Source organism: Talpa occidentalis, unplaced genomic scaffold (assembly GCF_014898055.3).
Source record: "Talpa occidentalis isolate TD23 unplaced genomic scaffold, MPIMG_talOcc4v2.1 talOcc4.13, whole genome shotgun sequence".
Classification (NCBI taxonomy): domain Eukaryota; kingdom Metazoa; phylum Chordata; class Mammalia; order Eulipotyphla; family Talpidae; genus Talpa; species Talpa occidentalis.
The window spans coordinates 71,437,129-71,448,861 of record NW_023601322.1 but is presented as its reverse complement, the minus strand read 5'-3'; the positions used below and the strand labels follow the sequence as shown (position 1 = coordinate 71,448,861).

At 49.7% G+C, this 11,733-nt stretch overlaps 1 protein-coding gene across 2 annotated transcripts in view; it reads left to right on the top strand.

Annotated features, from left to right (window-relative positions):
* Positions 1 to 9,411: 9,411 nt before the first annotated feature.
* TGFBI (transforming growth factor beta induced) overlaps positions 9,412 to 11,733 on the top strand; it is a 32,428-nt gene continuing 30,106 nt past the window's right edge. For both annotated transcript variants that reach the window (XM_037509261.2, XM_037509262.2), the window contains exon 1: positions 9,412 to 9,614. In XM_037509261.2, coding sequence (XP_037365158.1) covers positions 9,481 to 9,614 — 134 coding nt within the window. In that variant the 5' untranslated portion in view covers positions 9,412 to 9,480. The remainder of the gene's footprint in view (positions 9,615 to 11,733) is intronic.

Here is an 11,733-nt window from a genome sequence, read left to right as displayed (position 1 = left end):
GCAGGGTCTTTGCTCCCTTTGGGCAAGGGAGAGAAGGTTCCCTGACTTTGCAAAAAAAAAAAAAAAAAAAAATTGAGTAATGGCACTACCAGAACAGGGTCCTAGTGCAATGATGTTGGTAAGGCAGAGCTGCTGAGCGCTGAGCTGCCGCCCTTCAATGCTGCCACTTGGGCTCCCTGCCTTTATCACTACTCTAGCAATTTCTTTCACCTCTCCTGGCCTTGCCTTCCTCATCTTTAGAACGGTAAGTTAAAGAGAACAATACCCAAACCATCATATTAAGCAAGGATGAAAAGTTACTGAAAGTACTTAGAGTAATACCTGCCGTTGGTAAACTAACACTATTCTTTAATAGGCTTGTATTCCCGTGTGCGCCTGCTTGCACATATCTGCTTCTTCCCCTGCATCATTCTCCAGTTCCCGGCCTTTCCTAAACACAGCCTCATCTGGGGAGCTTCAAAGACTAATCCCTGCTTTTGCCATATTTAGAAGCAGTAATCCAAGCCCTTTACAGCTTTCTCCTTATCGCCACAATTTTTCTACTCATATTGGGGTAACATTCCCCTGAATGGAAGATTGAGAAAGTAAATGCAAAGAAAGGCCAAGTGGAGGCTGCTGCTTGTGGGGCTCACAGCTGTGCCCTTGCACCCCGTTCTCTTGGATAGGGTCAGAACCTGGCTGTTGGACAAAGGGGAGCAGAGGGTCCCAAGAAGTCAGATGGGTATCAGGGAACACTTCAGTGGTTCATTTTGTCCTTTCGTTCCAGGGTAAAATACTGATCTGGATAATAAACATGTTCTAAAGTGTTAAAAACAGCAGGCAGAATTTTGTGGCTCTCATCTCACAAGCTCCTGCCTGCACAGATTACCTACTGTACCATGGATTCAGATGTCCAGGGTTATTTCAAGTGAGACAGGGTAGTGTTGGGATAAAAGCAATTTCTTAGGCATTTTTGAGATAATTCTCAGAGTGGCTGCTATAAAGCCAGCAGCCTCCCTTACCCTTTCTGCTCTCTGATGCCGCACTGTAGCCGAGGAAGTTAGGGATTTCATTTTACCTAGCATGGGCGAGAGGGGCATTCAAAGAATCAGGATGGCTCCTTGGTACTGGGACTGGCATCCCCACCACAGAAGCTGGTGAGGGGAACCATGACCATTGTTTAAAGTCCTTCAGAGTCTCTGCCTGCCCCAGAGAGCCATGCAAGGCAATCTAGAGCAAAGTGTATGGTGGAACAGTCATTTAAGCAGTACCAATCTCCTTCTACCCTGACCTAATCCACTGGGATAGGGATGAATTCTACCAGAAGGGATTCAGGCTAGACCTTTCAAAACACAGCCAGCCAGCCAGCTATCCAGTTAATCTGTAATAGTTACCTGGACTCTGTGCTGAGTTACAAATTTATAAAAGGAGCCAGATAATAGACACATGGGCTAACTGTGATGACAGACCCAAGGGCTACAGGCTAGAGAGGTGAGATGTCAAAAAAGTAGCTACTAACTTCTCTACTGTAGGCACTTATGTCGCAAAATATTTGAGGTCTGGGCATTGAAGCAACCTCAGAGGGGCTTTGTTGTTGTTGTTGTTGTTGTTGTTGTTCTTCTTCTTCTTCTTCTTCTTCTTCTTCTTCTTCTTCGTGTGTGTGTGTGTGTGTGTGTGTGTGTGTATGTGATTAGGTCTTTCCTGGGGGTTTGAAGTGGGAGCTTCCCTGAAGTGGGAAGGCCATGGAAGAGAGACTTATTAAAAAACCTAGCAACCCAGAAAGGTTAAGGAATTTGTCTGATGACACACAGCTTCTCAGTAGCAAACCTTATCTTGAAGGGAAAGGATTATACATGTAAGCGGAGGCAAAGAGGAGCCCACATGGCGCAGCAGACCTCTCCTGACCCGCCTGCTGCTCCCCCAGCAATGTACTTTGGTCAGTCTGCCTGTTCTGTTTCCCACTCTGTCTCTGATGAATCCTCTCACCCCCTGCACCTCTGGCCTGTACCCCAGCTCTGGTATGCATAAATAAATAAATCTTTTAAAAGAAAAAAAAAGATTCCTTTCTATATAAAAAAAAAAAATTATCCTCTTATCTAGGGTTTCCAGTGTTTCCCAAGCTTGTATAATGTGCATGTACTCCTTTTTTTAATAAGGGGGGAAGATGTTTATGGGGGGGGGGAATAACCACCACCAAAAAAAAAAGAAAGGGCAGAGAAGCCATTGGAAGAGTGCTAGGAGAGCAGAGGTAGAGATGGAGTCTAGGGAAGAGAAAACAGGCAGTGTTGGGAAAGACGGATGAGGGAGCTGAGAGCAGGGGTGGGCGCTGATGTTAAGGAGATGAGCACAGGCTGCTAGTGGTGAGGGGGGAGCCGGGGAGCCCACGTAAAGTATAGAGTGGGAGAATAGGACCCTCTAGGAGAGATTTGAGAAGAACATTTGCAGAGGCTTGGACTCTGAATGTGTTGGGGGCTGGAAGGAGAGAGAAACAAAACTGATGCCAAGGTTTCCAAGATGGGAAATGGATGGTGCCACTGGCAGGAATAAAGAAATGAAGAAGAACTGGACCAAGTAGCTGGAAGGATAACTGGGCTTTGGAATGCATTGCCACTGGGTGGTGTCTTTCTCTGAACCTTTGCCCTCCATGTGAGAAAACTTGCAGGGAGCAGAGGAAAGATATACACAACTGTTGAATCTCAAGCCAGTAATCATCTGCTAAGTTCTCTACTGTAGGCATTTATGTCACAAAGTACTTGAGGTCTGGCCATTGAAACAACCTCAGAAGGGCTTTGTTGTTGTTGTTCTTCTTCTTCTTTGTGTGTATGTTTGTGTGTGTGTGTGTGTGTGTGTGTGAGAGAGAGAGAGAGAGAGAGAAAGGGGGGGAAGAGAGACAGAAAGAGAGAGAGAGAGATTAAGGCTTTCCTGGGTGTCTGACAAGGCTGGGCAGACACCATGTCGCTACAACTGTATCCTTCCCACACTAAGCCAAGTCTGAAGGGCTTCTGGGTTCTTCTCTTTTAAGGTCTTTTTCTGAGCCAAATCAAAATAACTCTCTTGTGAAAAATCAGTTTCCCTGGAAATTACAGTAGGGTTCTAAGCAACAAGTAGCACTTAGGAAGCACTGACTAAAAAAGCTACTGTTTGAAGAAGTTGTTGAAATAGCAAGTCATTTAGGAAAGTAAACACCAGGGACCTGATGCCATCTTGGGGCTGTGACAGCTGTTCTGTCCTCATCAACTGTGACGCTTGATGCTTGTTGTGAGTTCTTACTATTATAGGACCTCAAAGGAACCCTTTGCAGACTTTGAAAGGGGAGAATAATCAAAGACTGGACATAATTTCTTTTCCCTGTTTAGTGTATGGAAGACACTGAACACGCAACAACAGAACCCAGAGAAAAAGCCACTTGCCAGTCACTTGGGCATCTTGACTGTCAACTACAAAATAAGCTGGTCTCAATACAAGTAGAGATTTCCAATGTGGAAATTTATCAAGTGTAGTGGCAGCCCCCCTTCTCCATGGCTTCGATTTCTTTGGTTTACAGTTACCTGCGATAAACCACGGTTCCAAAATGCTATATATACAATAAGGTATTTTGCGAGAGGTGGGGAGAGATTCTACATATACATAACATTTATTACAGTGTATTACAATGGTTCTATTTTACTAGTAATTATTGTTAATCTTCTACTGTATCTAATTTATAAATTAAGCTCTATCATACGTATGTATGTCTAGGAAAAGAACACAGTGACTTAGGACTAGTGGTGGTTTCCAGCATTCACTGGGGGTCTTGGGATATATCCCCCAAGGTTAAGGGAGACTGCTGTATTCCCTTTTTGTCAATAGCTATTTTTCTTGAAAAGTCTTTCATGATTGAATCCTACTGTGAACTCCTCAGAGCTTTGGCTATTTCTCATGACCCTGTGGACGCCCGCTTCTGAAACTCAGGTATACACACAAATGGCCTGACCATCTTGTCTGATTCCCGGAGGGGGTAGGGGTCTCTAAGAATCTTCATTCCTAACAAGTTCAAGTTGGTGATGATGTTGTTTACAGATCAAATTTTAAGTGGAATAGTTATAGAAAATTCTTGAAGAACCAGATCCAAATCCCCAAATGGCACTATAATTATCTCTTAATTTTTTTTAAAAAGATTTATTCATTTATGCATACAAGAACTGGGGTACAGGACAGAGGTGGGGGGGGCGGTAAGAGGACTCACCAGAGACAGAGTGGGGAACAGAACAGGCAGACTGACTGAAATACACTGCTGAGGGGAGCAGTGGGCGAATCAGGAGAAGTCTGCCATGTGGGTTGCTCCCTGTCCAGCTGGGGAGATCGAACTCGTGCTGCTGCGGATTGCTTTATAGGTTGATCTTAACCTCTTGCACCACCAGGGAGGCCCATTATCTCTTAATTTTAATAAAAGGGAATGAATGTCTCTTGCATTTGTTATGTCGATAGAACAAGTGCTATGTGTAAACTGCTATTCTCAGTTCCGTGTATGTACAGGGAAAGGAAATGTTCCCGAAATTTGATCCATGTACTGTTTTAATATGGAAATCTCATGCCAAAACCCAAGCAAGTCTTAGGGAACTGGATGTTAGTAGTTGTCTGTCTTGGGCCACAGTGGCAGGTTAGAAAGGTGAGTGCCCTCTGGAAATTATTTTGACCTTGTCATCTAAGGCCACTGATGTCCAGATAGCACCAGGAACTATGGGAAGGGTGGCAAAAGGGAGGCATGAAGTTGGTCAGTCTGTCAATGCCAGCTCTCCCCCAACAGACCCAGAACCAGGCTCTTAGTTCCCTTGGTGGGGGACTTGTTGGAACTACTCCTTCACCTCGATGTTAAGGACTGTTGTCAAGCACAAAAGGGTTCTTTCCAAAAACTAATCTGTTTTTGGTGATCTTGTATGTGCCAGAGAATATGAAAGTAGTCATTTTTATAAAATGCCTGAAAAGTCTAGTAATTATTGTTCCAGACAAGTCTCTCTTTCTCTTATTTTGTCTAACTTGGAAAGAGAAAGGTCCATCAGGAGCTGTGTGGCCCAGGTTGGCTCCAGGTCACCTGGGGCTGAAGAAGCCCTGTTCCTTCTCCAGTAGCATCTTAACCTACGGAACAAAAACACCCCAGACACTAACCTCTGGTGGGAGAAATGTTTGCGTTCCCAGGGACTTGCATTTTATGGTTTGGGAGAGGCAGCGAACAGTGGGGCACAGAGGTGGGTTTTGTTTTTTGTTTTTTTACTTCTAAACAGTAAATGAAGTATGGCTGTAATCTCTTCACTGAGCTCATGGAAAAACTCAAGTCACTGAATGTTAGTTTTATAGATGAGGGAAGTTTTACAGCTAGATCACCTGACTTGCTCAAAGCCCATAAATCTTTGGGAGACGGGAGAGCTGGCCCAGGAAGACTAGGATCCCTGGCTCTTATACCCAAGGGGCAGCTTCCTAGAAATGGGTGCGGGGATGCTCTGGGCCAGGAACACGTAAGACCTGAGTGTGTATCCCTTTGAACACTTGCGGTGCCCTCGGCCACGTGGTGATGTGGCACAGAGAAATGTTTTGTTTTCAATCAAGGAAATGATCATTTTCAGATGAATACATCTACAGTTGCTAAACTATTTTCAGTGACCTCTTGTTTATAGAGCAATTACTGGGCAGAAGCAAGCAACTCATTTATTGGCTCCTTTATGTGAATTATATAATCTATCATTGAGTCCTTTGAGATGGGTGTTAGCATCGTCTCTGTGAGATAAGTAGCACTTGAGTCTCAGAGGGAGTGAACAGCTTGCCAAGGCCACATGCAGTTTATAAGTAACAGGACTGAGATTTTGAAGCCAGGTCATCTCATCCTTTCATCTCTTACCTTTCTGGTCAGGGGCACCCAATTTTTTTTTTTTTAGATTTATTTATTTATGCGTACAAGATCTGGGGTACAGGCCAGAGATGTGGGGGGCGAGAGGATCCACCAGAGACAGTGTGGGGAACAGAACAGGCAGATCGACCGAAGTACACTGCTGAGGGGAGCAGCGGGCGAGTCAGGAGAGGTCTGCCCTGGCTGGCAGGGAATTGAACTCTGTACTGCAGAGACTGCGGAGAGCTTCAGAGGTTGCGTCTTAACCCCTTGTGCCACCAGGGAGGCCCCACCCCAATTTTATAAAGAGATGTTTTGTTGTGTGTGTGTGTGTATGTTTTAACAGATCAGACTAGTCATTCCACAGAAGCTGCTGTGTGCTCAGACCTCAGCTCTGGCCAATACAGCCTCTCCTGCTCATGATCTTAGCGGCCGCCTATAGTGATGAGTGGGGCCATTGCCAAAGACTCCTCTCTTTGCAAAACCACCGGCTGAGCAGAAAGTGACTCGGTAGGATTATTTTTAATTATGAAAATTATGGGTATAGTTCTTCCTAGCCCAGCCTCTGGATTTTATTCCAGAGGCTCCAGGGGGCTAGAGGAGAATAATAATCATCACAATGAGGACAAGAGATTTATAAATAAAGTGCAGCTAAATCCCAAGATCCCAAACATGGACTCTAATGCAGAGGGAAGAGGCATTCCCCTCTCTTAGAAAGTTGTTTTCAGGAAAGTCTATGAGCCCCATCTAGAACAGAGATGGGCAAAGGAAACATTTCCTCCAGAGTGGCAGATGTCCCCAGGACTGGGACTGCCTCTCACACAGAGGGGTATGAATTTCCTGCCTCTCCCTTCTGGGTGGTGGGGAGAGGAGATGGGAGAGATACCAAGGAGGGAGTTGGCTCTTACCAAGGTCAAAGACACCCCATAACACCCCTGGTCTTCAATGCAGAAGATACAGCTGGGATTAGAATGTTCCAGAAAACTTTCTATAACCCTGTGGCCTTTGGTGTCCTGAGGACCAACCATAGAGAGTTTGACCATGACTTGAACTCTCTGCCCCACTGGGCCGGGATGGGTTTCCCTGGACCTCTGTGCCTTCAGGACTCCCTCCCTCTCTGCCTGCTCCTCAGCCTCTCCAGTGGGTGCTCCACAGGGTTCTCCCTGACATCCTCGCCTCCCTTCCCCTCACCAGTCCTCCTTCTCTCTCCCAGCACATGCTCCCAAGACAGCTGGCCCAGTCCATTATATTAGCCACCGCCTGTTAGTGGTGGTCACTGAGATCTGCATCTCCAGTCCTTATGCCTGCAGACCTTTGAAGGCAGCTCCCTCCTGGACTTCACTACCTGGAAATGCAGGTTGCTTGACCTGGAGTCCTGGCTACTCCTCCCTCTGCCTTACCCTCCATGCCCAAGCACTTTCCAAGTCTAGTCAACGCTCCCTCCCCACCGCTTCTTCTACCACTCCCCCAAACCAGGGCCTATGACTTGTGACTTTTACTCCCTGGGTCCCTGCCCCTCCTCCAGCCCCCCCACCCTGACTCCCATCTGCTCTGCTCTAGGCCATCTCCTTGTTCCCCTCTCCTCCTCTCTGGTGATCCTTCTTTTTCCCTTGACATTGGCCTCCTCCGTTCTGTCTCTTTTTCCATCACTTTTCTGACCTGTCCCAGCCTCTCTGGACTTTGTCTTGCCCTGGCTTCCACCCTGAATCTCCCCTTCCCTTCACAGACATGCTTGAAAGAACCGTCTACACTGCACTCATGTCTCTACTGCCCTTGTCCCCCCCAGCCTGCCATAATCTGGCTTCAGCCTTGCTCTCCGCAGCCAAGTCCCCAGTGTCTCCCTGTTTCTGAGCCAGTGGACGGATGCTCTTTGGATCTGCCAGGTCCCCTCCTGTTCTCCTGTCAGCATGCCTCCCTTGCAGCTGACCTTTGCCATGCCTCTCTCCATCATCTGTCATCAGCCACCTCTCACTCCATGTGCCCTCCCCAGAGAAGCCCCCCTCCCACTGCTTCAGCTCCCTGCAGGCTGATGACTCCCACATCGCAACCTCCATCCTCGACTCCTCATCAGAGCTACCTACCTTACACCCAGCTGCCCACGCCACATTCCACCTGCACAAATCACCAGCCCTCACACTCAGTGTGTTCCAAGCCACCGACCCTCTCCTGACAAACCTCAGCTCCCTGTAGGTCCCTCATCCTGAAAGTGGAACAACCATCCACCTGTGCCCACGCCAGTAGCACCCTAGTCCTCCCAGCTCCTTGTCACTAAGCACAGCCGCCAAGCTCTGCTGAGTCTGTTACCTCCTCGCGACACCCTGGGGTTTGCCGCTGCTGCTCATGCTACTCCACTACCGTTGGGTAAACTCTCACCTGGTTCCCTTCTGGCCACGTGATCTTCCTGCCTCCAGCTTTGCCTTATTTCATTTTATCTGATCTTCTCAGAGCCAGACACTGTTCTGGTCATTTGTTTCCCCATCACCTGCAGGATTCTTAGCTTGGTCCTGGGCCCTGTCACACACCTTCCCTCCCTTCCTAGACCCGCCTCCCCAGGCTTCAGGCAACCAGACCACCTGAGTTCCCTCAATGCACCCCTCATTTTGCCTGGCTAAAGGCACTTTTGCCTCCTTCTCACCTCTCAGGCCTAAGAGCATATGTCCCTCCTTTCAGGCCATGTGCCTCCTCTGGTCCCCAAGGCCCCAGCTTCCCCTCTTCATGGCACGCTGGTGGCTGGCCCATAGATCTCTCGTGTGAGCCTTTTCATAAAGGCTGTGGTTCTCCTTCACTCATCCACCCTGGCCTCCCTGGCACTCGATGCCAGTAGCTGATGGGTGATTAATAGGTGTGAGCTTGAGTGAATCTTCCTGTCCCTCCCATGTAACTATTGTGTACTCTCTCCACGCTTCTCCAGGGCAGGAATCTTGTCTTTTCCGTCTCTTTGCAGCATCTGTCCTGCCAGTAGGGTGCAGAGATGTTTACTGAGTAACAACGAATGTGGACCAAGGTGACAGGCCTGCCCTCCTCCCTGGTTTCCAAGAGTAACTTGGAGTCTAACAAAACCTGCCCTACATTCTTGGAGACTCCTGTCAATCATAAGATTTACCCCCTTTTATTTTTCTATTAGCAAGCCTGGATGAAGGAGGGGGTGCTCCTGGAGGGCAGAGGTTAGGGATGGGATTGTGTTGTGGGAGTCAGCCTTACCTCCCCTCCAGCGGCATTTCATAGCCTCAAGACCAGTGAGGGATCTTGGGGCACCAGCCCAAAGGAGCGAAGTTTCTGGAAAGCTTCCAGTACATCTGCCCCTCACCCCCAGTCTCTCCAGTAGGACCCTGAGCCCTTCTTTCGCGGGAGCCTGCGGGTAGGGGAGCGGGGAGGGAGGAGACCGAGGAGGCTGGGAAGCGGGACAGCGAGGGAGCGCGCGGGGCGCAGCCGGGACGGGACGGGACGGGAGGCGGGGGCGGCGAGGCGCTGGGCTGCCCGCCCTCTGCGCCTAGGCTGGCTTCCCCGCCCCTCCCGCCCCTCGCCGCCGCGCCCGCCCGCTCGCCGCTTACTTAACCTGGCCCTGCGGCCCTGGCGCGCTCACTTCGCCGCCACCACTCGCCTGCGGGTCGCTGGCTCCCACGCCGTTGTCCGCTCACTCCATGGCCCTCCTCGTGCGGCTGCTGCCCCTGGCCTTGTCCCTGGCCCTGGGGCCCGGTGCCAGCCTGGCGGGACCCGCCAGGTCACCCTACCAACTGGTGCTGCAGCACAGCCGGCTCCGGGGCCGGCAGCACGGGTAAGCCTGTCCGCCTGCGTGGGGTGGCGGAGGGAGGGGCGGTCGCTGCGGTCATCGACACAGACTGGACTCAGGACAAAGCCCGAAGGAAAAGTGGGCAGCGTGGGGTGCTTGGAGGGACCAGCCCTGCACCAGGTTGGGGGGAGGGAGGTGGAAGATAGAGCTAAAGTTAGCAGTAGAGGCTTCTTGGAGGAAGAGTGTGAGAGTGGCAGTGACCTCCACACACTCACGCCAAGAGCAGGAGATGAACCAGGGCTTTCGGTTCTCCTCCCAGCCGATAAGAGGAAGGGGACTTGGCAACTCTCTGCCCAGAATCTCCTAGGAAAGTTGGTCAGGGCAGAGAGGAAGCCCACTGAGCAGTGTACATCGAAGCCCTGCCAGGTCCTCATCCTGACACCTCAGGGGACTCAAGATGGCAGCATCCAAAGCCCCCAGGGAATTGTTCACCTGGCCAGGCCCTGTAGCCACCACCTGGTACCAGGCAGTGCTCTCTGGGATGGCAAAGGCAATGTGGCATCTCCTCTCCTGCCAGATGAAAGTCCGGAGAATTGCCTGGCCTCACACACTTGGCACAGATGGGGAAACTGAGTCTGGAGCGGACACACCACCTTCCCACAATCCTGCAGTATACACTGGAGCCAAGATTAAACTCTACCTTAAGACAACAGCTGTGTTTGTAAATGTGGAGCATTATCTTTCCTGATACTCCTTTGAAAAATGGAGGATGTATAGATTTTTAGGCAGCAAAGCCAGGCAGAGAGTATGACCTGGTAAGGACCCTGGCGCAAACCCAGGCAGAGGTGGGCACTATTTCTACATCCCAAATGCTACCATCTGCTTCCACACATAGCCAGGCTGTGCTACAGCTCCAGCCTACCTGCATGCCCACACCCCTAGGTAAAACTGTATGTGGGTGGAGTCATATAGCTGCTGGCATTCATATCCAGGTAGTGCCCAGACTGCTGTATGTCTGGAGAGATCTGTACTCAGATCAGAACTCACTGTTAGGGGGATTAGAGTTGACTTCATAGGACTTTACAGTTCTTGACGCCCCACCCCCAGAAATACTCCCTCAAGAGGAGTGATCATCCTTGTTCCCTCTACCTGAGGCCTCGGGATCTCACCTGGACTTTCAGGTGCGCAGAGCAGCAGGGAAAGGGACCTCTGGGGGGAAGTCTGGCCACTGCGGAGGGATATTGAGCCAGGTCAGACCAAAGTCTCAGTTCCTTCCCTAAAAGAGAAGAGCATCAAAACATGACCTAGACCCTTAGGGGACTGGGAGAATCCCCTATGACTTAGGCTGTGGTTACAAAAGGGTGAGGGGTCACATCAAAAGGCGAGGGGGGATGGGAGGCATCAGAGTCAAAAGGGAAACACGTGGCATTTGTGCTCGCTCTGCTCAGCTCACCTCTGTACTGTACTCTGCCTTTCTTTCCAATGGAACATATTTGGGTGCCACAGCCTTCCCAGGAGGTTTCTATGCCCTTGTATCTTAGCCACGAAGTCAGGAGGGGACCCCTGTAGTGTGCTTGGCAGCATCTCCAACCAGAATGGTGTCTGCACACCACAGTGAAGTTGCCCCGTAGGCGTTGATGGGGTTCCACCAGGAACCATCTCTTGAGCAAACCTTCCCTTCTGAACCCAAAGAAGACGCAGGCCAGTAAGAAAATAGGGCATTTTTAAAATGCACGTACTCTATTATGAATATTCATGATGCTTTTTATTATTCATGTAAGATATTGGATTTCCACCCTCCCCAACACCCGTTCAGTGCCCCTGTTGGGGAAGCCTCTTGATTTGCTTCTGACAGTACAGTCGGAAAGACCTGCAGTGACCCATGCCGGGCTAAGGCATCACACTTGCCCCCCTGCCCTCGTAAAATCTGCACGCACAACTGATAAACTGACAAACGGTTGAGGCGGGGCTGCATTTACTGTGATCTAACAGTCCCTGAAAACATCACAGGGCCGCCTGGCGGGCATATGGGTGTGGCACCCTGTGTAAAATGGGTAACTTTGTCCAAGCTCCAACCCTTCATTCAAAGTGAGAATGGGTGGAAGGGAAGGGGAATCTCTGCTGTTTTGAGGACGTGCTCCCAGATGTGAAGGAGGAGATGAGC